This window comes from Danio aesculapii, chromosome 6, assembly GCF_903798145.1.
Source record: "Danio aesculapii chromosome 6, fDanAes4.1, whole genome shotgun sequence".
NCBI classification, from domain to species: Eukaryota; Metazoa; Chordata; class Actinopteri; order Cypriniformes; family Danionidae; genus Danio; species Danio aesculapii.
The window spans coordinates 25448542-25476145 of record NC_079440.1 but is presented as its reverse complement, the minus strand read 5'-3'; the positions used below and the strand labels follow the sequence as shown (position 1 = coordinate 25476145).

Genomic DNA, 27604 nt, shown 5'->3' with positions numbered 1-27604 from the left:
GAATATTAAAACTCAAGATTCTTCTATAGCGAGAGCCAGTTTGGCTGCATAAAGATGCGTCGTGAATTTTCTTGGGAAATAAATGCATTGGCACTTGTAGTCTGCTCTTCTAATGTGACATAATTGCATTTGTTTGTCCAGAGGACTCGACAGACTCAAGTTTGTTTGCGGATCCCAGAGTCACATTGATTGTCTTTCTGGCTCCTTTATTTCTCCAGGCCTCTTCTTCTCATTCCGCATCTGCTTTTAACACCTAACCATATTCATGTATTCTGTGAGGAGGGGCTGAAGGAAAGGGCTTGATGAATGGAAAAATTCCTCACTGCCTTGTCGTTCGTACCCCAGTTTTTTTCTTCTTTTCTTTCAACGTCTGTTCTCTGACTCACTTCACTCCTCACATTTGCCAAGATTGTTTGACACTTGTCTGTGTCTTGTGTAAAGAAATTGTTGAAAATGTAACATGCCACAACATCTTTAAGATTACCGATCACTCACTTCAACATGAAATTTTTTAGCACATTTTTAAAACGTAATAGTAACTTTTTTGGTAAGATTTGGTAACTAATTTCTAGCAACTACATTGTTTTGTTTTTGCCCTGATGACTGTGCAAAGTATTTTTCTCCTTATTTTTTGCAAGATACTAGTATTCAGCTTATTGTGAGACTTATTTCTGTAGTAAATCTAAAAAAAAGACTCTTAAGGAAGCTAATAATATTAACCTTAAACTTGTTTTAAGAAAAATTTTAAACTGCTTTTATTTCAGGCAAATTAATAGACATAAGACTTTTCCCACAGGGAAAAAAAATATTTTAAAAAATACGGTGAACATTTTTGTTGGTCTGTTAAATGGAAATATTTGAAAAAGAATACAAATGTCTAATAATTTTGACTTTTAAACTGTATATTTATATATTTTTATATATTTTACTGTACATATACTTTTGACTTTTGACTGTATATATATCATTTAAAGCATTGGTGAAAAAATGGCCTAATAAACTTAAGCATGTATTTTAAATATTGTTTTTATAGCATATTTAAAAAAATGAAAAAGTGTATTTAATGTACTGAATAATTTGACAAAAATAAATAAATAAAATAATATATATATATATTACATGTAAATTATTATTATAATTTAATAAATTATTATTAAAATATATTACATGTATTACATGTTATTATATATATATATATATATATATATATATATATATATATATATATATATATATATTTACTTACCCTGAAGTGGTTTCAACGCTTTATGAGTTTTTTATTTCAGTTGGACACAAAAGAACATATTCTGGACAATTAATGTCATGATTAATGGATACTTTTTAGAATATATACAGTTGAGGTCAGAATTATTAGCCCCCCTGTTTATTTTTTTCCCCAATTTCTGTTTAACGGAGAGAAGATTTTTTCAACACATTTCTAAACATAATAGTTTTAATAACTCATTTCTAATAAATAGTTCATTTTATCTTTGCCATGATGACAGTAAATAATATTTTATTAGATATTTTTCAAGACACTTCTGTACAGCTTAAAGTGCCATTTAAAGGCTTAACTAGGTTAATTAAGTTAACTAGGCAGGTTAGGATAATTAGGTAAGTTATTGTATAATGATGGTTTGTTGTCTAGACCAGTGTTTCCCAACCCTGTTCCTGAAGGCACACCAACAGCACACATTTTCAAGCTCTCCCTAATCCAACACACCTGAATCAACTCACCAGAACAACTCAAGAGACTCCAAAACCTGAAGTGAATAGGTGAGAAAGGGGAGACAACCAAAATATGTTCTGTAGGTGTGCCTCCAGGAACAGGGTTGGGAAACACTGGTCTAGACTATCGAAAATAAAAATAACTTAAAGGGGCTAATAATTTTGACTTTAAAATGGATTTTAAAAAATTTAAAACTGCTTTTATTCTAGCCGAAATAAAACAAATAAGATAAAAAGAAAATATTATCAGACATACTGTGAAAATTTCCTTGCTCTTTTAAACATCATTTGGGAAATATTTTAAAAAGAAAAAAAAAATTCAAAGGGGGGCTAATAATTCTGACTTCAACTATATATATAGTTATAGTTGTTTATAAAAAAAAAAATATATATATATATATATATATAGAGGCGTGCGTTCGCCTTAGCGCCTCACCAGTGCTGATATACAGCCATATCGCACTGCTACGAGTGTGATATTGCGTTTATACAACAGTTCGACAACACTATATATCTTGTATATAAAAAAGAAAAAACGCGGAGAGTCTAAAACCCTTTTGTATTAGGAACTTCTTTCTTCCGCCATTCATTCACATCTGCAGCTGACGTCAGAACAGCAGAAGCTGTTACTAATTCACCAATGTCACATTAAAGCTAGTATTTGAATGATTCTCTATAGCGTAATGTGAAGCGGCGCTTCTGGTGTGTGACCCCCTTAAGTTGATGACAAAACAGCTGATTTTGCTCACATTTTAAGATTAGAAGTTTGAACGTGACATGAAATGCCATCCGTCTTCAGGCATATCTCCCTAAAGTTTATTACAGTCTCTCTGTTGCCGTCGGAATTGTGACGGCTGCCAGCGTTTTGCCAGAGACTTTAAGGAATAAAAAAAAGAAGACAGAAACCATTTCGCTTTTCCTATTGGCCTTTATGCGTTTCTCCCAAGTGCTGTCGAATACATACATGCCTGTCAACGACAATGAGTTGGCAAAAGGAAAAGAAAAAGACACTCAAATGTCCGTCGCAAAATAAAATGTTACATTATTGAAATAAAAGGATGATATAGCGGTAGAGCGACCATCACACACTTCTCAGAGCTTGCCAGAACTGAACTGAGCTCCCATAAATGTGAGCTCCCATTAAACACCTCTTAAAGTGGGCTTTTATACACAATGCATTTTAAACATTAAGCGACCGTTACAATATCACAATAATTAACCTCGAAAAAAGCAGAGCAATCACTACCAGACTGCTGTTGTGTTTGCGATAAGGAGGGACAAGGCTGACTCCAGCTTCTTATTTGCAGCTTCTTATTGACTCTATTCGATCCACCTTAAAAAACGCGACAGTTCCGTTTTTCAGCTTCTTAAGAAAACACACTAAGCAAGGGCTTATTTTGCAGTCCTGGTGCCATCTTGTGGATAGACAACATCAACCGTCTTTGGCCGCCGACGAGCTCTCTCAGAAATTGTAAATATTTATGTGTATGTATGAATATATATATATATATATATATATATATATATATATATATATATATATATATATATATATATATATATATATATATATATATATATATATGTATATATATATATGTGTGTGTGTGTGTGTGTGTGTGTGTGTATGTGTATGTGTATATATATATATCTGTGTATATACATATATATATATATATATATATATATATATATGTATATATATATCTGTGTGTATATATATATATATATATATATATATATATATATATATATATATATATATATATATATATATATATATATATATATATATATATATATATAGTTATTATTATTATTTTATAATAATAGTTTTTTTTTATTCACTTGAAGAAAAAATCATAAATGTTTGGAGCCAGTGTAAATTACATTTATCCCTTATAAAAATATGTATATTATAGTGCTGTAAGTCAAATGCCAAATTAATAGCCAGATGGATCTTATTATTGGGCTGTATGAAGCCTGATTTCATTAGATTTGTGTGATTTGCTTTGATGTGTTTACATTATACAACCAAATACTTTAAAACCCATGAAAAAGGACTATTAGGAAGAGCATTTACAGGGCGATGGAAATCATCTGCTAACAAAAAGATTGAGTAAAATAAAGTTCAGGCCCATCTTTTGTTTTGATTTGGATCTTCAGGCCCCTGACTATGACAAGTTGAAGTTTAGAGCCTCAGGGGTCTCTCATTCTCCCTCGGCTTTGATTTTAAATAAATAAAGGACACTTGGGAAGAATGCGTGTCCTTTGTTCTGCCCCTGGGTGGCCACACAGGTCCTCTGCCCTCTGCGCACACTAATCTATTTGTCTAGCAAATATTATTGTTGTCATTGGGGCAGCGTGATTGGGTTACAGAGCTTATTTGATTACTTACATGACTGTGACAGTTTCACAGAGGTGAAAAGGAGGAGCAAACTGGGTGTGAAGCTCACTTTAAAAAGTAGATTGTGTGCGTTGGTACACTTTTATTTAGTCTGGTTTAAATCTAATGGGAATTTGCTACAATAAATGAAACTGGAGAAATTAGAACTTTTTTAAATAAAAAATTGTATAAATAGTATTAATGGTAAAAATAGTATTTTACAGGTTTACTGGCTTGGTGGAAATTGCAGGACCATATTTTTCCTTTTGATGTTTGATATTTCTTTTCTCATGCCAGTTTTTTTGTTAAATAAATCAGGTATTTTCCAGTGGGATGGGGGTCTGTTCAGTAAAAATATGACATTGTTCCTGGTCACAGTCAAAACTGGGCGTCTGCCGACTTTGTGGCGTTGTTTCCTAACACACGGCCGGACTACAGCAGGCTTTGGTTGGTCTGTATTTCATAATACCAGTGAAATGTAGTTTCCTTTTACCCTGTGCATTCAGTGCAGGCCAGCTGGCACTGTGATCTCCAGTGGGAACACAAAACCACCGAGCCAAACTATGAGAGAAATGTAAACTAAAGCACAGAATCAGGCAACGAATACAGTACCAGCCAGTGTCCATGACCAACAGCGATTATGTCAAAAATCCTGTCTGATTAGCAGAGATAACCATGTCTTTAAATGACATGACAGATGATGGCAAGGAAACCATGAATTTAGATACGCTAAGGAAAAGCATTGTTAGAAAACGTGTATTAAAAACAATTAAAAGTTTTTAAAGAAATCAAAATTATTTGTTGGAAATTGTTTTAAAAGTAAAGTAGAAAAAGTGTATGTTTTACTTTTTTCCAAATTTAGTCTTAGCATTCACATGTCAATCAAATTTTAAATAATGTATTAAAAATTTGTGGTCATTTGAGATCATACCAGAAAATAACCTATATATACATACATACATACAGTACATATATACATGTGTATACATCTAACAGGCTCATTCAAAACTGAAGAAAAAACAACAACATTACAACAGGCAACATTAAAATTACCATACAGATATAGAAGTGCCATTAATAAACTCTAATGAGAATTAATATTTGTTTACCATCTGGTAAATTTGCCTCTAAATATTATAGAATGTCAAACCACTGTTTTATGGCTTCACAATGGAAATAAACCAATGACAATAAACAAAAAGGGTTCAAATGAAAGCTTTTTTTTTTTTAGAACAATTTGAATAATCAATTCTTCAATCTCAGTACAATTATGTTCAATGTTTAGTAACAGTTGAGGATTTCATGGAATTTTACAACTTCAAACAAATCATTTAATGAGAATTTGGAGTGCGATGTATGGGTTTTTGTAAGGGCAGATCTACAACACATGTACGTCTGTTCTGTCCGCTGTCAGTGACTCACAGGAGATGAGAAATCCTCTCCAACACCTTCCTGGAATTCCTCAAGTGACACACATTATATGAGACATTCGACTATCGCAAGAATTAATGAAAGGCAGATGCTTCGCTGAAAGCCTCACCACATTTTGTTTGTCATTCTCCCCCTCAGTTTGTGTTGATCTTGAGTTTGAATTATACACACGCCTAATAGCCCGATCGAAGAGTCATTATCATGTTTATTTTAATGAGCGATCAATGAAAAATGCAAATAACCAGTGAAAGAAAAGCCATACAATTATATTAATACTTTAATCAAGTTTTTAAAAAAAGCAGACATTTGGAGAGGATTAAAAAAGTGAAGGTTTTACAGGGCAAATGATGAATTTAAATGAACACATGCTTAAATATTCTCTAAAAGAGCAAGAGGTTATTGGTTTACATTTATATTTATTGATTTACAGGCGCTTTTATTCAAAACGTTTTGCAAATAAAGATAAAACAACACACACATATGGACTTGTATATATGGTTCACAAGGACTCTCCATAGGTATAATGTATTTATGTTATGTAAAAACTGCTTATAATATTTTTCATAGTATATACTGAATATACAGTTAAAGTCAGAATTATTAGCCCCCTTTTAATTTTTTTTCTTTTTAAAATATTTCCTGAAGGATGTTTAACAGAGCAAGGAAATTGTCACGGTGTGTCTGATAAAATGTTTCTTCTAGAAAGTCTTATTTGCTAGAATAAAAACTGTTTTTAATTTTTTTAAAGCTATTTTAAGGTAAAAAATTATTAGCCCCTTTAACCTATATATATATTTTTTATCAGAACAAACCATTGTTATACAATAACTTGCCTAATTACGCTAACTTGCCTAGTTAATTAACCTAGTTAAGCTTTTAAATGTCACTTTAAGCTGTATAGAAGTGTCTTGAAAAATATCTAGTTAAATATTATTTACTGTCATCATGACAAAGATATAATAAATCAGTAATTGGAGAGGAGTTATAAAAACTATTATGTTTAGAAATGGGCTAATAATTCTGACTTTAACTATGTGTATATGTGTGTGTGTATATATATATATATATATATATATATATATATATTCTTACTTAGATCTTGTTTCAATGTCTACAAATTCTTAAATTGTCAAACAAATCAAGCTGCCATTTGTGAAAGCAAAATAATTTTGTCAGAACAAATAACAAGATTATTTTGCTTATCCCACTGGCAGATTATTTTGCTTGTTTTAAGGAAAAACTTGGTATATTATTTCTTAAAAACAGGACAATATGTTTATCTAGAAAATGCTTCACGATTTAAGAATTCTTTGATATTTGGACTAGAAATATGATAAAAATTAAGTAAGAAGAACTTTTTTAGTGTATATACACATGCACACAGAAATTTAAAAAAGAATCAGAATTGCGCAGTGTTTCCCCAAAAACATGGACCGTTTAGAACAGGGGTCTTAAACTGCTGGCCCGCGGGCTATTTACGACCTGCCCTCCTCCTCCCTCTGGCCAACAACAGATGTCAAAAATATAATGCAATTCAGCCCCCCAAAACATGTATTTTTGAACCACTTTTATTGTTGTGCAATTGCATGTAGCCCACCATCAAGTCCACATTTATAGTACTGCATTCGAATTAGTTTTACTTTCATTTTTTCATAGTGTACGGTTGAGAGTAACACACATGTGTTTTATTTCTGTAGTTGATTTACACTTTAAAAAATATATTCGTAAGTGCTCTATTTTTACTAAAGCTCTATTTTTGTTTGGTTAGCATCAGTTTTATACCACTTGTATTTTGTTGTACGGCATTTCTTCATAGTTTACACATTATGCTGGAGGTGTAACAGAAATGATAATTTTGCAAATATTCAATTAAAATGGTCTCATTTAATAGATTTTTCTCATATTCTCATTAAGGTTTGCATGAAAAACTATGTACATTAGTGAAATTGTACTGCTAGTTAAATTGAATTGTTAAATTAAATGTGAAAATGAACATACTTCTCCTCCTTTGTTGTAGTTTTACAAAAGAGAAAGATATTGAGAAGAACAATTGCCAGTCAAGTCACTTAAGTTACCCAAACTGCTGTTCTTGCGCTATTGCACAGTACAATTGGTTGAGACAGAATAATAATTAATATGCCTATTATTTGTAGTATTTTCATAGCAATTTAAACTACCTAGAGCAATTTAAACTAGAGTTTTTACTTCATATACTCTGTGGATGAATGACTGAGTGTGTGTCTAACGCTCGGCCCTATGCACAACAACCACAGATTTATTTCAGCAGCTGATGTGTTACACGATAAACATATTATCACTGGTGACAGGTAATGCTTGAAATATAAACCTCCTCACTGTTATTCTAAGATACATCAATTACGTCAGATTTTCACTTTTTTCTTGTGCTTGAATGTTAAAACGGCCCTCCTATGAATTGCCAGTCACTGAAATGGCCCTCCGTCAATTTGAGTTTGAGACCCCTGGTTTAGAAGAAAGTATCTGGTGCATATGGAGAGGAAAAGAGTGTCCTTTATTCATTAAGATGTTTTGTGTGTGTGTTTGATTTCAGGCATGATGGTGGTGATTGTTCTTCTTCTCATTGCCATCATTGTTGTGGCCTGTTGGCAGTAATGAAGAAGATGAAGATGTTTCTGAGAAGATGCCACAGATATGGACTATAGAGACTTTCTGTCTGTATATGGTGGTGACTGGACATGTAATCACATCTCTGCACACAGCTCTCTCCTTCCCTTAAAGTGATGGAACACATAACTGGGTTAAAGCCAAGAAATGGACCACTATGAAGAACCAAATTCTGAGCTCCGCAGATAATGATCAAAGTAGGATTCGGAATGGAAAGAAAAATAGAAAAGAGCTTTGAAAGGTTTTGAATATTATTATGAATAAAACCATGAGCCCGAGATGCTCCAAGGGGGGAAACTATTTAAATTCTTTGTTTGGCAGTGAAGAAAACGATCCGTATCCATCGTGTAAACAGAGACTGTGAGTCACAAAGCAATACCGAGTTTTGAGCTCTACTGTTGGGGTAAATAGAAAAGCTCTCATCCTCTTTTTCCTAATCCATTCAACTGCATTAAAAAAAATATGTTTTTAAAATATGTCGGTTACAATATTCTAATAAATGTACTGTTATCAAACTAGCGGTTTGGTTTTTCTAAAATCTGAAAATTGTAATAACATCTATTATTTTTTTTTTACAAATATTTGTCACACTTTATTTTGATGGTCCGTTTGTTGAATTTAAAGGGCACATAGTTTACCCCTTTTTTAAGATGTAATATTAATATTATGGTTTTTCTGAGTGTGCCAGTTTAGGTTCAGTTCAAAACACAATTCAGATTCTTTTATTATAATGTGTTAAAAGTGTTATTTTGGGGGCGTGTACACAGGCAGCTGTTTTAGGGGTGTCGCTCAACGTAACAAGGGGGCGGAGCCAAGAGCTCCCCCGCTCTGTGTTTGGCAACAGACAGGCAGACAGAGAGAAGCAACATAAGTGAGAGGACAAGCATTCAGCCGTACATGTACGAGTCGGACACAGACCAAGCAGAGAGTCCAAATCATTTGTGTCTTTGTATAGTTTTACAGCCAACTGTGTGCTAGTTTAAAGTTCCGAGCTTGTACACCGAGACTAATAACCATGCACACTGAATTAACTTTGACTGAGGCACCAGAGCCGTGACATGGCACACCAGACTCGCACATTCAGATGTTATTAAAAATGAAACTATTCAGATGGCGCTCTGTGGCGCAGCAGAAATACGAAGTGTCCCGAATCGTGGCTGGGCACCGCAGACAGCCGCCGACTTGAAGCGTTGTTGTGTGTACCCTGATAGAAACCTATATTTAGAATTCTGAAATGCATAGCGCTGCGTGGCGCGATGCTGAGCGTGGCCTAGCGGCGTTTCTGGTGTGTGACCAGCCAGCAAGTTCGTTATTTTATTTCCAATGGAGGGATGCGCACGTGAGGCAACGCACTCCACTTTCCAGCGGCACCTAACATTAGTTAAGATCACAGCGAGCTTCTGTGACCGCGGGAAATGTAAACGGCTGAGGTTTAAGGTAGATGCAATGAAAAGTTCACGTTTGCAAACCTACCTACAAAAAAGTAGTTTTTTGTAGTTACAAACAATAATTCCGATTAGAGCGATCATGTGGTGAATGTTGATCTTGTGTTGAGCCCAATGAGCCTTACATCTAAGAACAGAGCAAGGGTGTTCCTTTAGTGACATCGCTTTGACTCGCACGCTGAAAATGGCGGACGTGAAACAATAAACTGAGGATATGGTGATGCGCACCTGTCAATCAATATTGGTGGCCGTGGGACTCCTACGTCAAGTTGTGGTCGATCTGAAAACCGCTACAATTGGTCCACCGTTTTTATGTTGTTAAATTGAAAAAAAAGGACTGGGTGTGCTTGTATCACCCCAATATTACGGTCTATACACTATACCTACACACATTTCTGTCCAAACAGGTTGAAAAGTAGATTTTTTACCATAGGCGCCCTTTAAGTTACATTGCATCTACATGCCAACTAATTCTCACTAGATTATAAGTATATAGGCTGGGGTTAGGCCTGGTTTATACTCGATGCAATCTGCGAATATGACAACATTGTGGTGTTTGCAGAGGTTAGCTTTGGGTGCGCATGACATGATTTCGGCTGGTGGAGTGTATGATTTTTTTTGAGAATCGAGCGAACAGTTGGCGATGCGCCGTGTTTGATTTGATTTGAATAATGAATCAAAATAAGGTGTGACCCAAATATTTTTTGCCACTACTTTCTATAATAACACATCAAAATAAACAAACGCTCAAACAAATTGTGTTCTTTTTTGCTTGTTTAAACTACTTATTTAAAATCTGTAGAAAGAATACAAGGGGACAACTTAATTCTTTTATGTTCAATCCACTTAAATTTTTAAAAACAGTTTATCTTAATCAATTTGTGTTAAGACAACATGAAGGAATTGTGTGGAACCCAGCATTTTTAACAGTGAACCTCTAATCTCTAACTAAATACATATATCCTAATTTAATACTTATACAGGGAAAAAATGAAGGTGCATTAATCATTTTTTGAGATTTTATTCCAAATGAATACTGAATGTAGTTCTACCAGGTTGGTGTTCAGTAGTTATCTTCCCGTCTGGATTTTAATCACAACCATCTAAACAACCACAAACTGCTGTAAAAAGAAAAAAAAAGAAATAAAGAAAAATAAAAGACATAAAAAAACCACAATGTCTTGTGTCATTAAATATTTTCTTATAATAACCATAATATATTAGTATGCATTGTAAAACAATATTGCCGACGTCTTGTATTTGCAACAGCTAAATTTACAATTCATAATATGAACAAGAAGCAATGCATGTAAGGTCTGCTGGTAATGTCAAATACAGGAGCCATCTTTCCACTGCTGCCAAGAAAAACAAAACAACAACATAAATTTACATCATCGGAATACTAATAAAAATGAGTGTGCACCAAGATACTGAGTGCCAATCAAAATACATTTACATGTGGTATTAGGAATATGGTTTGAAACCGGTAAATACAGCACGTGTATAAATATCTGTATGCCATATATTGTGTACATTTACAAGTAATCATTGAGCAAAGAGGATCATCACTGCACAAGTAAACCGTCCATCAAATCCATCCTTTTTTGTTCTTTTCTTTTGGTATTTGATGCCTGAAATAATCAGTTCTTGAAGCTAAACATCACATGAGCCCTCAAAATCAACATAAAAGCTGTACTTTAGAGAACTTCAGTCTCATGGGTAACAGAATGGACTTGTGTTTGTGTGAATATGAGCAGCGTTTCTCACAGTTCTCTATTGAAGGCAAAGATTACTGTACATGCATTCCTACATTCACAGACCCTAAATGGACATGGACACGTTCAAGGAGAGATGCTGTTGCTTTACAAATCTAAATTTTAGTTAAGGAATACTAGTTAATACTTCTAAATACTGTTTTACACACAAGGAAAAAAATACTTACTATACACAGCATTCTAGCAACACTTTCAGGACTTGGGAAAAGGCCTGTTTATACGATGGACTCATCACACTGAAGTTCTGTTTTAACTAAAGGACGTCGTCATCCATGTCTGGATTATAAACAATCGAATCGGAGCATCAAATGGAGCAAGAAATGATGTTTGTGTTTAGAGTCGTCCACCTCAATCATTGTGTCTTATACAAAAATATACATGGTGGTTTTTGTTTCAAGTTGAAAAAAATGTCAATTTATATGCACGCCAATCATTTGAGGGTTTGTACAAGCATGCTTTTGCATTTTTAGCCTAAATCAACACTTAGAAGTTTTTTTTTGTATAGAAATATGTTCTAGATTTACACACAAGGCTTACACAGAAGTTAATGCTTAAAATAGAGCCTATATTATAGTGTATAATGTGACTGTTTGACAACAGATGCTACTTGTTTTAATTTGCAAAGCTTTTTTGTAAGCAGTTGTTTGTTGATTAATCAAGGCAATTTTTGAAAGTTTTTGTTGGTGTTGTGCATTTGCTAGGGTTTTTGGGAGTCTGCAGTATTCTGGGTAAACCCAGCAGCACCAGTCTTCAAAGATTAGTAGTGTTATATACATTACACTGTACAAGAACCTTTGATAACACTTTATAAAAACTACACACTATGAATCATTTATAAAGCATTTGCATATAGTGAATTCATTATCTGTTAAGCATTAACTCTACATTAACAAATGTTAATAAACAGTTAATAACTGCAGCTACAAATGCTCTATTCCTGACTTATAAGCACATTTAGAATGTTCTTGATATTTCTACTTTCATAATTTGTGACTGATCGATTTTTCACTACTAAATCAAGTATTGCATTATTTACAAACCATTTGTATTTAAGAGTAGTCGATGGTATTTAGGTTAATTCAGAATGAGTTAGTAAATGATAAATAAACTATTAAAATCAACGTTTATATATCTTATTATTCAGGCATATAGTAATGGTTACTATGTATGCTAAAAATGCTTTATTAACACAACTTCATCCAGTTTTGTGACCTAATCTGGTGAGAACTATTTATGTTTTGTAAATGCTTTCTAAATGAAAATTAAAGACTCAGTATCAAATGAATAATACATCTTTGCAATCCTATCTAAAAAATTAAATTACTGTAGTTTAAACATTGCTGAATAACAAGAGTGTCAAAATATATAATACAACAATAACAATATAATAATTGAACAATATACTTGTAATGTGATGCAACATTTCAATGTTGTTTAGCGATGTTTAAACTGTACGGTAATTTTATTTTAGATAAGGTTGCAAAGATTTTATTTTCATTTGATACAGTTTCATTTGTGTATCTTCAAACATATAGAAGTTAATAAAGCCGTTTATGTTCTATTTTCCTGTTTAAATATAACTGAGCCTTTAATTGTCATTTAATAACAAACAAATTATTTATTAATTTATTCCTGAAAAATAAGATATATAAACGTTAATTTGAATAATGCATTAATCATTTACTTACGCATTCTGAATGATCTTAAGAAATCATCCAACTATTCTTAAATAACTGGTTTGTAAATAATGCAATATTTACAGTTAAAATCAGAATTATTAAACACTCTTTGATTTTTTTTTTTACCCAAATGATGTTTAACAGAGCAAGGAAATTTTAACAGTATGTCTAATAATATTTTTTCTTCTGGAGAAAGTCTTATTTGTTTGATTTCGGTTAGAATAAAAGCAGTTTTACATTTTTAAACCCATTTTAAAGTAAAAATTAGTAGCCCATTTAAGCTATATTTTCTTTCGAGAGTCTACAGAACAAACCATCGTTATACACTAACTTGTCTAATTACCCTAATAATAACCCTGCCTAGTTAACCTAATTAACCTAGTTAAGCCTTTAAATGTCACTTTAAGCTGTCATCAAGCTGTATTTACTATCATCATGGCAAATATAAAAGAAATCAGTTATTAGAGATGAGTTATTAAAACTAATATGTTTAGAAATGTGTTGAAAAAATCTTCGCTCTGTTAAACAGAAAATGGGGAAAAATAAATTGGGGCTAATAATTATAATTCAGGGGGGTTTATAATTCTGACTTCAACTGTAATTTAGTAATGAAAAATGAATCCTTAACAAAGTATGAAAACACAATTATTAAGCACATCAAAAATATTAATAAATCAAGTATAGAGCATTTGCAGCTGCAGTTATAAACTGCTTACTAACATTTATTAATGTAGAGTCAATGCTTAACAGATAATGAATTCACTATTAGATAATGCTTAATAAATAGTTGGTAGTGTGTAGTTATTATAAAGTGTTACCCAACCTTTCTGTTTTGTCTTTTTTCTTTTCATTCTGTTTGCATCTGAATTCTATAAGCCACTCAACCTCATGGAAATTGCAACAGCTGCTGGATAAATTCATTATAAAAAAATAATATGCTCACATATAGGCATAGAATTGTGTTTTTTTATCATGCAGGTTTACAATGTGATTTATTTTTTTAAATGACCAAAAAACTTGCTAAATTTGTTTTGATATCTGTCATATTCAAAGTTTGTATCGGAAGCAGAATTCACGAACATCTCAGATGCCATTATGTGTATTACAGCATATGAATTTTTAAAACGCTAAAGCATAAAACGAAAGTGTTTTGTAATAAAAAAAAGACATGCTTAAAGGACTTAATCCTCAATAGAGTGCTGCAGCTGTGATATCAAATCCTGAAGACAACAGTTTCACCACTGGTTTCCTCAAGACTTTTCTATGCATTTTAATTACGACTTTTCCTAAATAAAAAAAAACATGAATAACAGTGGTTGACGCGATGACACTTTGATTCTTTGTTCCACTACTTCAATTAAACTACATTCACTGCAAGTGCTGGTGCATATATTCGAATTATTGCTCACAATTCATTATGTTTTTACTTATTTGCTTATTTTGGCTGTTCACATCATTTTTCTGAATTGTGTCAAACTCAGATTCCCATGTGAACAAATACATAGAGACAGGACTGCAAGCAGCACACTGCCATATAGAAGTACACAGTAAAATCAGCATTAAGAAGCTTGTTTATAAGGTGAAATCAGCAAATGTGCAGATAATAACGATGTGAATGAGGATAAAAAATGTTTTTAATTATTTACTATATTTTTATGGTGTATTTATCTATAATTAACAGCTTTTGCAACTGTCTGATATGTTCACCAGTGACCAGAGAGTTACAGATGTTGAAAAAAAAAACCTAACTTTGGAGTAACTCTAGTTCTGAATTTTGACAAGTGTCAGAAAACTGACCTGTATCGGATTTATGGCCGCGTACACTATAGAAGTGGTCCACATCAGAATGTAAAATGATCATATTTAATGTGGTTTGTGCTGTTAACCTTATAAAAAAATGAATAACAAAATAAAGGTCCACGCAGTCTGAAAGTAGCCTTACACACACTTTACACACTAAAACCACACATTTTGAAGCAGTTGAAAATGTAGTGTAAGTGTGTGCAGTTTTGTCCAAGTATTATTGCATAATATTTTTACCACACAGCCTATTTTACTCATAAATTGCTAGGAAAATGTCAAAGGAATCAACATCAAATAAGTCTTCAGGTTTTTGGAGTTTTTTTTTTTCGATCACAGCTGCAGCATTCTATCCTGGTTCGTTCTGAAAAAAATGAAATATGGCTTAATCTGATTCTTAACCAGACTGAAACCGTCCAAAATGTATCTGAAATGTGATGCCATTTAACACGAAATACCTTTCTTTATACTGGACACAGGTGCAAAATTGGCAAACAGCAAACAAATCTTGAAAGAAACAAAAAAGAAATGAAAAACTGCATCATGAACTCCTTCACACGTTCCTATTTAAAAACAAACCAAAAAAAAGTTAATATTCTCTTCATGCCTTTATTCAAAGCAGCGATGCTCAGTCTCGTTTCTTATCTTTATCTGTTGTTTCTCTGTCCAGCTCTGAATGATCAGCTCTTTCCTCTTCTCCTCATTATGCTTTCTTGCATTTTCCTTTCTTCTCCCGTTGCTGAAACTTCCGGAGTCTCCGAGCCCAAGTGTCTCTCCACTGAATGACCAGACTGCCCTTGTCCGCCACCATTCCGCTTTGTCCAGGCGAATCCTCGTCGTTCCCCAGCAGAAGGTATTTCTTGCCGGACTTGATCTTCGGACACTTGCAGGCCACGTCCTTTGCTCTGACCCAGAGAAACTGGTCTCCTCTGCGGATTCGGCTTTCACCCTGTTTGTAAACAGAGATGATGTTGACGGTGAACTTCCACCACTCGCCCGCTTTATCTGCCTTCAGGATGTGGACTTGAACGGCTGCAGAAGCAAAAGAAAACAGAAAAAAAAGACGATCATTTTTCATGTATTAAGATGGCTGAGGTTTGATGTCAAGCAGTTTCATGTGTAATTCGTTTTAGACTGTTAAAAGAAGTACAATTTTGTACATTTTGGATTGAATTTTACTGTAGTACTGTGCTGTTTTGTACATTTTGAATAGATTTTTTTCTAATTGTATAGATTGGTTTTGTTGCACATTCTTTTATTTCATTACAATTCTAAAAAAAAAATTATAATAAAATTCATTTTATGTTTGATCTTTGGTCAGTTTTATGAGAAATTTCTCTATATATTAATTATTTACAGTTGAGGGCAAAAATTATTCGCCCCTCTGAAATATTTAGTCTTTATATATATATATATATGACTTTCCACAGTATTTCAAAAAATGTATTATAAGAAAGTCTGATTTATTTTATTTTGGCTTGAATAAAAGCAGTTTTATTTTTTTTAAACAATTTGAAGGTCAATATTATTAGCTCTCTTAACCAATGTGTTTTCTAGTGTCTTCCGAACAAACTATTACGTTTAGAAATGTGCTGGAAAAAAATGTTTCTCAAATTTACAGAAAAAATATAAAAGAATTCAGATTTAACAGGAGGGATAAGAATGCTGATTTCAATTGTAGTTTACATTTTCAAATAGATAAATCCTACTGCAAGGTTTCCGCGGGTCTTAAAAAGTCTTTTTAGGCCTTAAAAAGGCTTAAATTTACTGAAATATTGTGTTGTAGGTCCTAAATCTTTTTAAAACAGGTCTTAATTTTTCTTTGTTCATGTATAGCTACCCAATCTGGCCAAAAGCCATACAATCGCCAACAATTTAGAACCTGTGCATACCTAAAAGTTGAATTAATTGTTATTTTAAAATGTGTATACTTTGATGTCTTTAATCTAACTACAGTTTTTAGCTTGATAACTATGTAGAGACCTAAATAAATCTTACTCTTTCATATTATATACAGTAACATGAATGAAAGTAAAACATTATTACACCAATATCTTGACCTTACTTAAAGTTAAAGAAAACACAAAAATGTCTCAGAGCCATGCAGTAACTGTTTAAATTAAAATGATTAGCCCTCCTGTCATTTATTTATTATTTTAAAAATATTATTTTAAAGTTCTGTTTACCACAGAGAATTTTTTTAAACATCAAACATAATACCCGTTTATCTAATAACTAATTTATGTTTTCTTTGCCACTTACTTTGCAAGGTACTATTCAACTTAAAGTGCTATTTAAAAAGGTATCTAGGTTATTAGGTTAACTAGGCAAGTTGTTAGGCAAGTTATCAGATAAGAGTGGTTTGTTCTGTAGCCCATCAGGGGAAAAATATTCGAAAGCAGGCTAATAATATTCACCTTAAACATTATTTTAAAAATAAATATTTATTCCAGTCTAAACTAAAATAAATGAAACTTTGTCCAGAAGAAAAACACTATATTAAGGGAAATACTGTGAAAATGTACTTGCTTTGTTAACTTGGAGGGCTAATAATTTTGCCTTCAACTGTATAATTTTAATTGTACACATAGTGGTATGGAATGATTGCAATGCTCCCAATGTGCCTACATTTACAAATGAAATAATACATTTTCAACAGATTTCTTAATCCTTTGTATCATCTCAGTTGCTGCAGAAATGCAGGTCAAGCTTCAGTTTCAAGTGCTTTCAAATAATTGTTGAAACTTGAACCCTTCCACAGTTTGAGAATCCCCACAAGTGTGAATCCTCAAAATCTGCTCAAACTGACTCAAGCTGTTCCCCTTTCATTATTAATAGCCTTCAAGGTGGTTTGTAAGGTGACTGACAAAAAGGGACCAGCAAACAGGCAGATTTAATTTCTTCTGTGAAACGTTTCACACTTACCTAAGATTTAGGCTGTCTATCATACACACTAACACACAGATTTGTGTTTCTATCCACTAACACTCTTTACATGCATGTCACTGGACCCAACATGTTTTTTTTTTTTTTTTTTTTTTGGGAGGTGGGGGGGTGGGTATGCATTTCATACATTTATTAATCACAACATTTTGCATTAATGCTAAATGAAATATATAATATACAGAAAATAATAAATAACTGCATGTTATTACAACTTAGTAGGCCCACATAAAATCTGTGCAATCTGTCCACAGATTTTTAGCCCATCATTGAGTCTATTTATTTACTTGTGTAATTGTGTGTAAATTTATATTTTTTCCGTTTTTAAATAAATTTCAGTAATATTATTGAAAAATATGAAAATGTTCATATGATTTATTTACAATACAGTTTGTAAAGTAATATTTTCTGTCTAACAGTTAAAAAGGGTATTTTTTTTATTTCATATTCAGTTTTTAGTTATGAAACTCCCAAAATCATTCCGCATAATTCTGCAGGTTTTTTACAAAATTCTCTGCAGAAATAGCAAAAAATGTCTGCAGATTCTGTCTGGCCCTAATTAGTCATTAAAGTGATTGTTTAAAAATGTGTTGAATTTTTTTTAAATAATTCAAATTATTAGGCTCTAATAAATTTGCACTAAAATAGGCTCTAATAAATTTGCCTTCAACTGTAATTAAAGTGATTAACTGAATTAAATTAGAATAAAAATGTTAGAGATTCCACATTTTCTGATAGCTTTGTGTGAATAGCACTGAAAGTGAAGTGAAAATGAATATCCAATCTAGCTCTCCTTAAGAAATAATTAATGATGTGTTATTTAGGCCTGATATGTTTTGATTCAAACTGAAAGTCTAAGTGATTTGATCAGTTTTAGAATTCCATTAATCTGAATCTCAACTCTTTGAAAGAGTCATTTTGGGATCAAACGGGTCTAAAATATCAAATAATCTATTGTAATACTTCCATAGTTTTTTATTTCATCATTATAGTTTATCTGTCAGACTTGGATATAGCTATTAATACATTTGTATCATTTTGGGCTAGCAAAGTATTCTTTTTCATTTAATTAATTAAATTTAATTTAATTTAACTTGATTTATTTATTTCACTATTTCAAATACACTCACATATCATCACAATCATCACAAATGAAAGTGAGTGTGTAAAGCTTTAACTTGATGACAAACTATCACTGTCACCATTTGAAAAGGTGGAAGTCATTTCTCCAGCGACAGCGGCGTGTGGAGGCTCAGCTGCGGTCAGGATTCCTGTGGTGTTTTATGGGGAGCGTGCCAGTGAGGTATGAGGCTGTAAATATCATGCCACGAAGGGCCAGATTCCCCCCATAAGTCTTTTAGATGACTCCATCTTCAAGTTCAGTACCATTTCCAGCCATTTCCCCACATGCTGCTGTAGCATAAAGCCCCCCTGATGCTCCAAAAGGCAGAGGGAAAGCGGATTAGGTTTAATGCTCAGAATGTGGGACTTTATCCTGGATTGTTCACTTTGGAGTAAAGGGGGATCTGGCCGGCTCTCCATAACTGAGGACAACTGTAAACTGAAGTCAGCGGGGGAGCAAATTATCTGGATAAATTCTTAAATGAGTCCTAAATGAGTAATGGCAGGGCAAAGGAGAACATGCAAAGGCGGTCTGCAGGAGGTGAAGGCATTGAGTATTCATCACCTGACATCCAACTGCCAGTGTGTGCCAGACCTCCTCTCAACACTGCGGGATTCCCTGCGCTTTTCACACTCGCTTTATTGTTTATCACAAATTATGTATTTGGCTGAAACGCATATGCTTTTACCAGTTATTGTTACATTTGTACAGCAAGGACATTATGCAGCGTATCCGCGGGGTCTTAAAAAGTCTTAAATCTCAAAAGCTAAAATCTTCGATTTACCGAAATATATAATATAGGTCTTAAATCTTTTTAAACAGGTATTCATTTTCCTTTGTTCATGTATATCTACCCAATCGGGCCAACACCCATCCAATAAATAAATAATAAAACTTTTAACTTTTTATTTAAGAATGTAGGTTTTAACTCTAACTTTATCATAATGGTTTAATTATTTTCCTTACAATAACATTTGTTTTCAAGTTTTCCATGTATTTACTGCTGAGAAAGCTGATCTGGACAGACTGTTGTGCATACATTTAGTTTATTATAGTTTTTAAAGCCGTTAAAAAAATTATATATATATATATATATAAGAAAGGTTATATTGAAAAAAGTGCACTAAAACTGTAAACTAGAGCTTGCTTGTATTGACAATATTTTGCTCGGAATTAACTAAAATATTATATTTTTTTAATATTACATTATTATTGTTGTATTATTAAATGTATTAAATTATTAAAAAAAAAAAGTGTGTTAGGGCAAATAAAAATCTTTTCCATTTGGGCCATTCGAAAACAAGTATGAGTCTAAAATTTCATTCATAATGGTCTAAAAATGTCTTAAAAAGTCTTAAATTTAACTTGCTGAAACCTGCAGAACCCTGTTATGAATACAGGCACTTTTTAATGCTTTGCTATGCCAGTTATAATTAAATTATATATGTTATACATACAGTGTGTGGGTCAAAAACATTTTTGTTGTTGTCAAGATGGCATTCTTTCATGTTTTCTTAATATTAATATCAACAACTTATAAATAATAATAATAACAACAAGTTTATTATGGCCATTTGCAACATTGCTTTGAATGTATTAAGATGTTCTAAGAAGCATAAAGTAAAAACTGTCAGGGAAATATAAGTATACTAAATTCATAGTGGGAAAAAAGTATTACTAGAACTGCAATAGTTTAATAAATTAAACTTTTTAGTCATTGAAATAACTAATTAATTAAAAAATAAAACTACTACAGCGCTTATTTCTTTTTCAGCAATGTGGTGCAACCAGTATGCATAAGCATCCATAAATATATATAAAACTATAAAAAAGTAAGCTGAACATCATTCTGTATTAATACTGTACCTCATATGTACCATCTTTTTCGCTTTTTCTTCCCCGTTTTCTCTTTAGAATATTGATTAAAAAATATTAACATGTGTAAACTTCCATTTAATAAATAAAACATTTTTTTTTTACTTTACTCAGCATAATTGAGTACAACCCATTTTGAAAATGAATATTTTTAGCCATTTATCAGTGAATATAGCCATGTATTTCGGTGCATTTAAACAAAACCGATTTATTAAACAGATATATTTATTAAAATAATCTTTTAGTCACCAAACATATTTAGAAATTGAAAGATAATACAATTAAATGTAAGCAAAATATTGCAAAAACAAATTACAACCTACAAAATTTCAACTAAATTAAAAAATTGTTTTCTTTTTTTTTTCTATAACATAAAAATTTGGGTGAAGTAGTTTTTGGACCATTATCGTTTGTTATTTTGTTAGATAAGCTCCAGATTTGGCTTCAGTACTGACTAATCTAATATATATATATATATATATATATATATATATATATATATATATATATATATATATATATATATATATATATATATATATATATATATATATATGCACAAGTATAATATTGTATAGCTTCCTATTAAAAATATGAATTTAAAAGATAGATTTGTTACTTATAGATGCTGAGCATTGCATATTATGGCCGTTTGCAACATTCCTTTGAATGTATTTAGATATTTTGAGGGGCATAAAGCAAAAACTGTCAATGAAATAGTTTACTAAATTCATAGTGGGAAAAAAAGTATTACTCGAATGAAACAATTAACTTTTCAGTCAATGAAATAATAAAAATAAAACTACTACAATGCTTATTTCTTTTTAAAAAGAAACCAGTATGCAACCAGTAAGCAAAAGCATACATAGAAATATGTAAAACATCAAAAAATGTCAAATAAATAGCTGAACATTATTCTGTATTAATACCGTACCTTATTTGTACCATCTTTCCCCATCTTTCCTCCCCATTTTGTCTTTAGAATGTGGATTAAAGATACTAATGTGTGCAAACAGCTATTTAATATATATGGCTAGAATAAAAGCAGTTTTTATTTTTTCAAATAAAAAAAGGTCAAAGGTCAAAATTAAATTTTAAATTAGTTTAATTTTGGAATTGATTGTCTGCAGAACAAACCACCGATATACAATTATTTGCCTAATTACCCTAACCTGCCTAGTTAACCTAATTAACCTAGTTAAGCCTTTAAATGTCACTTTAAGCTGAATACTAGTGTCTCGAAAAATATCTAGTCAAGTATTGTGTACTGTCATCATGGCAAAGATAAAAGAAATCACTTAATAGAAATGAGTTATTAAAACTATTATGTTTAGTAATGTGTTGAAAAAATCTCTCCATTAAACAGAAAATGGGGGAAAAAATAAACAGGGGGGCTTATAATTTAGGGGGGCTAATAATTCTTTAAATTTTAATCCTCTTTTTGACATATGCCCTGTAAGAAAAATGTATTCCAAAAGTGTTTTAAAGTTTTACATGTAGACAACATATTTTTTCAATAAATGTTTCATAACATTAGTTTTACACCCACACCTATTTCGTTGTCCTTTCAATTTATTCACCACTAATAATTTACCTTTTTCTGACAGAAACAAATCAAGAGAGCTGTTAAAATGCTTTAACTGTTATTAAATCTGTTAAGGTCTTTAAGTTCCACGGGGTCTCGCTTGACTGATGAAACAACCCCACCTCTGTAGAAGAGGGGCTGCACATCTGCTCCCTTTCACGGACAAGAGAGAGCCTGCTGCCCCCAGGAATGCAGGACAGGGACATGCGCTTCCCTTAATGAGGATATCTGTGAGCTCTGGTCCCTTCTGCCCGTCACACTGCCATGGCTTGATCCGCTTTGGGCTCAAATACCTGCTGGGCTGTCCGTCATCGCAGCCTTCTCTAAAGCCCTCGCTGATGGCCTTTCCTCCTGTTTGATCCTTTGACTTTCTTCTTGAAAGCCCTAAGTAAGCCATCACTACAATATAGCAACACTGACGGGGCTCAAGGGAATTCGGCTTTGGATAAAGAATAAAGATGTTGTAGAGGGCAAGGATTTGAGCCACCTGCATAAATGCAGGAGAGCTGTGGTTGGACTTTTTCCACTCACCGTAATCTTTCTTGCAGTACTTCTTCATATTGATCTTCAGCTTGCCTTTGGATGCCTTGCAGTAGGATTCACAGTCTACAATTGGGGGAAAGGGGGTGGAGGGGGAGGGGAAAAAAACACAATTAAAGAATGTAAAAGAGGGAACATTGTCAAAAAAAGAGACACTTCTGCAAACTACACATCTATCCTAAAGCCCTGGCCTGTTGTGACATCCATCTGCCCAGTTTAATTGTGAGGCCGTAATAGGCCTTGTGAGGCATTCAGTAAAGTGTTCTTTGCTCCTTAGAAAAGCAGGAGACAAAAGGTCCCTCTCGTTCTGCTCTCTGGATGTCTGGACCCTCCCCTGCTCTGATGGGAGCCCTCTGAGGCCAAGCGTATTGTGCCACCCAGCGATTTTTCTTTTTTTTTTTTCGACCCCATGCTAATTTCTCACCCTTGTCTCCACTGTCAGTGCCATGATGGGCCTGATTAGGGTTTTTTGAATCAGGACTTTTCCTTCCCAGTGCTGTCAGCTCGCCCCTATGTCTGTCCTAATGCCGCCCTCCCCCCTCCGTAACCTCAGAACACCATTTTAACCTTTGGCATTTATTGGTCCGGCACTCAGGGAGGTGCCAGTGAAAGGGGTGCAAGGGTTGTCCCAACACAAAGGGAGGTCAGGGGGAAAATTAGCAGCGCATAAAATGTTTAAAAAGCATCTTGTGTTTAAAAATGAAGAAGACATGTGCGATTTCAAGGTTTTTTTTGGAGAGTTCTGGATATCTACTGCATTTTGAGTTTTTTAGCATGTCCAGATACAGTACGTTGTACCTTCTGTTGCTTTACAAAGTCTCGAGCGCAATTAATTCATTAAAAACACCTCTCTTTTGAGCATGCAGATGTTTAAATCGAGAAGATTTCTTTCGCCATTCTCATTACGCCCCACACATTGTCATGGCCTTCTTTTAGTGGATGGATCGAATGAGACGACGGAGGAGGGGGAGCGACGAACCTTTCAGCTCGCCTGCATATGAACAAACTTCATTGTTTCGGCCGACCCTCGCTCCATGCCTGCCTTTTACTTTCTTTTGGACTCTATTCTCTCGGTGTGAATGAGGTTGCCTGGGCAACGAAGGAATCAGAAAAAAATGCCAGTGAAAGTAGTTGTGCTGAAGTTCTTGCGCGAGGGACACCGATGTGGGGTTGGGCAAGTCAAACCGTGTACATTGTAGATTGGAAATGGCAGAGAAACTGTAACCAAAATGAAATTGAGAGTCCCCACTCTGGCAGCTTCATTTCCATTTAAATGAAGACTGTAGAGCAAATGCTTTGTTTTCCTGTAACCCTATTTAATGCCATCACGATACTTCCCTCTGATAGCCATCATTTCTCATTAGCTCTCCTTTAAGGAGGCGATGAGCACCCTGAGATACTTATTTAAACATCTAGTCTCCCGCAGCAAGGACAAATGTACCCATTGTGCCCCCTCTTGAGTTAGGGGAAGTAGGGTTAGCTTGCCGTCCTGTCACGATGCTCCCACAGAGGCCAGTGTCACCTAAATGGATGTTTTTCCTGCTGTCCTTTCAAGTGAAAACTGTGTGCGAGAGATTTTGGCACTGTGTCCAGTGGCGCTGCTCCCAGTGCCAACAAGTAAAAGAAAGCTGCGTGTAGGTTTAAATGTGAGGCTTGTTTGACACTGAAGAATGAGTAGAGGGCACCAGTTACACGCTGACTGTGGGGGGACCCCTGCGGGGAAACATTTGTGGACAAATTCTCCTCGTTGCTAGATGTCGAGGGAAGTTGTTGGTCTGGAGATTCAGCAAAGGACAACTAATGAGTCTGTGCTATTCAGCCTCACTCAGCACTTCTGAAAAGCCTTGACATCTAACACTGACAATCTAACCTGCTGGGTCTTTTAGTGCTTGAAGACGGGTAGACACTGTACTCTGTTGTTTGCAAAGAAAGCCTAAAGCTGACCTGAGGTCTGTTTCCAGTTGGACCTCCAATGGAAAAGACAATGCTATTCATGCAGGCATCACAGATCTGGGAACTGTAACAATGAGGTGTGAATGAGCGCACAGGGGGAAGGCTTTCACTGTGTGGAATGAGACTGATTGAGAAACAAATTGCTGCAAATAAAGCATGTAATTAGATTATAGCCAGAGCCTCAAGCTCCCACTGGGGCAGGGACTCAATGGACAAGCTGGGTCTATTCCAAAGGGAACTGCTTTTTTTCCCCTCCTTCTACCCTCAACCTCTCGAAATATCCCTCTCATTTTCTGTCCTTCTTTCATTCCATTCAGGACTCGGAGAGGAAAATAGCTGTCTCCCGAAATCTGACAATGGTTTAAAGAAACAGAGCAGACAGCGCGTGCAGTTTTGATTCAAGGTTTGTTTTAGTCACGGTGGCATCGCTCTAATGAGGAGCGAATGGGGAGAAATCAACTTCATTACTGTAAATGAAGCCAAGAGATGTGTGGGGAGCGTTGCCAACCCTCCAAATTGGACAATGTGAAATCGGAGAGAGAAGAGGCCAGCTTTAAATTAGCCGAGAGCTTTGCATTCATGATGAGACACTTAATTCAGCACTATTCACTCTCTTTCTGCCTCTCTAATTCTTGCTTTCCCTCTCTCTATCTCTCACTCCCCTTTTTTGTTCATTCCTTTTATAATCACTAGGAGCCTTGCTGAATTCTTTGGTCTTACAAGGGTGACAGTATTAAAGAGAAAGTTCACCCCAAAATGAATATTTTGTCTTTATTTACTCACCCTCATGCTTTCTCAGACCTTTTAAGCGATTTTCTGTTTTTCCTGTCTGGGCAAATATATGATTGGAGCCTATTTAGGATCAGATTTGGTATAAGTGTGCTTAAGTACCTTTTTTAAGATTAAGTGCATGTGAGTTGTCAGCAGTAGGCTTGCGGTTAGCACACCAACATGTAGTACTACGATGTTAGTGGCGACCCATATTCAATTCTCGGCCCAAGGTCCTGTCAAATTAAAGGTATAAAGCCCCTAAAAATTAAAAGAACACCACAACCTTATTAATTCATTCATTTTCTTTTCGGCTTAGTCCCTTTATTAATCAAGGTTTGCCACTGTGGAATGAACCGCCAACTTATCCAGCATATGTTTTATGCAGCGGATGCCCTTCCAGCTGCAACCCATCACTAGGAAACATCCATACTCTCTCATTCACACACATACACTACGGACAATTTAGCCAACCCAATTCACCTATACCACATGTTTTTGGACTTGTGGGGGAAACCGGTGCACTCGGAGGAAATCACCCACGCGAACGCAGGGAGAATATGCAAACTTTACACAAAAATTAAAAATGACCTAGCCGGGAATCGAACCTGCGTCCTTCTTGCTGTGAGGTGATTGTGCTACCCACTGCGCCACCGTGCTGCCCACCACAACCATATTTTGTAAAGAAAGTAAAAAAAAAAAAACTTTCTTTTAATCATATTTTTCGAGAGAAAACAAAAACACTAAATTAGTCTAACGCATCTAATGTGAATGTATCGATCAAATGTAGTATACTTCGAAATGCTGCGCATTCAAATGTATGTATTGAACTTTTAAATGTATTTTTTAAACAGCACAATTTTATTTGAATATTTTTAACCTTCTATTCTTCTATTCTGTGGAATACAAAAAGTAATCAAGGCATTTAAAGAATTGTTATGTTTGAAATTAGGGCTATGCGATAAATAGACATCGAATCACAATCGCAATTTGAAACATTGCAATTGGTTAATCACAAAAGGCTGCAATATGAAATATATATATATATATATATATATATATATATATATATATATATATATATATATATATATATTTATAAATGGGCCACAGTGAGAGAGAGAGAGAGAAATGGAGTACTTTCATTCCCTCAATCGCAGAGAAATAGGGGCTTCTGCTATAAGTGCCAGTGAAAGACTTTCCAGAAAACACACACACAGTGAAATTTTTAAGTAGTTGGCGCCTGTAGTGTTGTAAATACCTGCGCTCGCCTCCCTCGCGACAGAGCGCATATGAGATAAATGACGTCAGTACATAATAACCGGTTATGACTATTACTGAACCTATACCGAATTGTCCGCGTCTGCATATATAAATAATATATATATTATTTAATTTCCCCCACCCAGAGCAAATGCGTGACTGCTGTCTGTGTGTGACAGTCTTACTAGCCAATTGAGTAAGCACACTTTCGTTCTGCCCAATCAGAATGGCTCAACCGAACTACGGCCATAATAAAAAAGAAAATATGGCGTCTGCTGCTTCAGAAGCATTAATAGATGAATTATTTCGTTTCAAAGTCACAGACATCGAACAAAAACAGGTAATTTTTAAGAGCTGTCACAGAATTGTTGCCATGGCGTACAGATTATTTAGCTGAAGCTTGACTACAAAATTGAATCATAAATCAAATCGCAATCGCAATATCAGTGTTAAAAAAAATAATAACCAAAAAAAAAAAATAAAATTCACAATTAGATATTTTCCCCGAAACGCACAGCTCTAGTTCAAATGCTCTATTTCAAGCCTTCTGAAGTCATGTGGAATGCTTGATTGGATCAATGGATCAAATGGACAAATCATAATTAACTGAAAATCTCAAGCTAAAAGACGTTTGATTTCCACAGAATTTCAATCATTTTATGCCCCC

The 27604-nt window shown here is 33.9% G+C and overlaps 2 protein-coding genes across 3 annotated transcripts in view; one reads left to right on the top strand and one right to left on the bottom strand.

Annotated features, from left to right (window-relative positions):
- The window catches only part of stx8 (syntaxin 8), a 111228-nt gene extending 102525 nt beyond the window's left edge, over positions 1 to 8703 (top strand). For both annotated transcript variants that reach the window (XM_056459832.1, XM_056459831.1), the window contains one exon: positions 8115 to 8703. In XM_056459832.1, the coding sequence (XP_056315807.1) occupies positions 8115 to 8176 (62 nt within the window). In that variant the 3' untranslated portion in view covers positions 8177 to 8703. The remainder of the gene's footprint in view (positions 1 to 8114) is intronic.
- A 6779-nt stretch (positions 8704 to 15482) lies between these two features.
- Positions 15483 to 27604, bottom strand: part of ntn1a (netrin 1a) — a 121275-nt gene continuing 109153 nt past the window's right edge. The window contains exons 5-6 of the mRNA XM_056459830.1: positions 22945 to 23019; positions 15483 to 15919 (exon numbers count right to left, since the gene is read on the bottom strand). Coding sequence (XP_056315805.1) covers positions 15591 to 15919; positions 22945 to 23019 — 404 coding nt within the window. The 3' untranslated portion in view covers positions 15483 to 15590. The remainder of the gene's footprint in view (positions 15920 to 22944; positions 23020 to 27604) is intronic.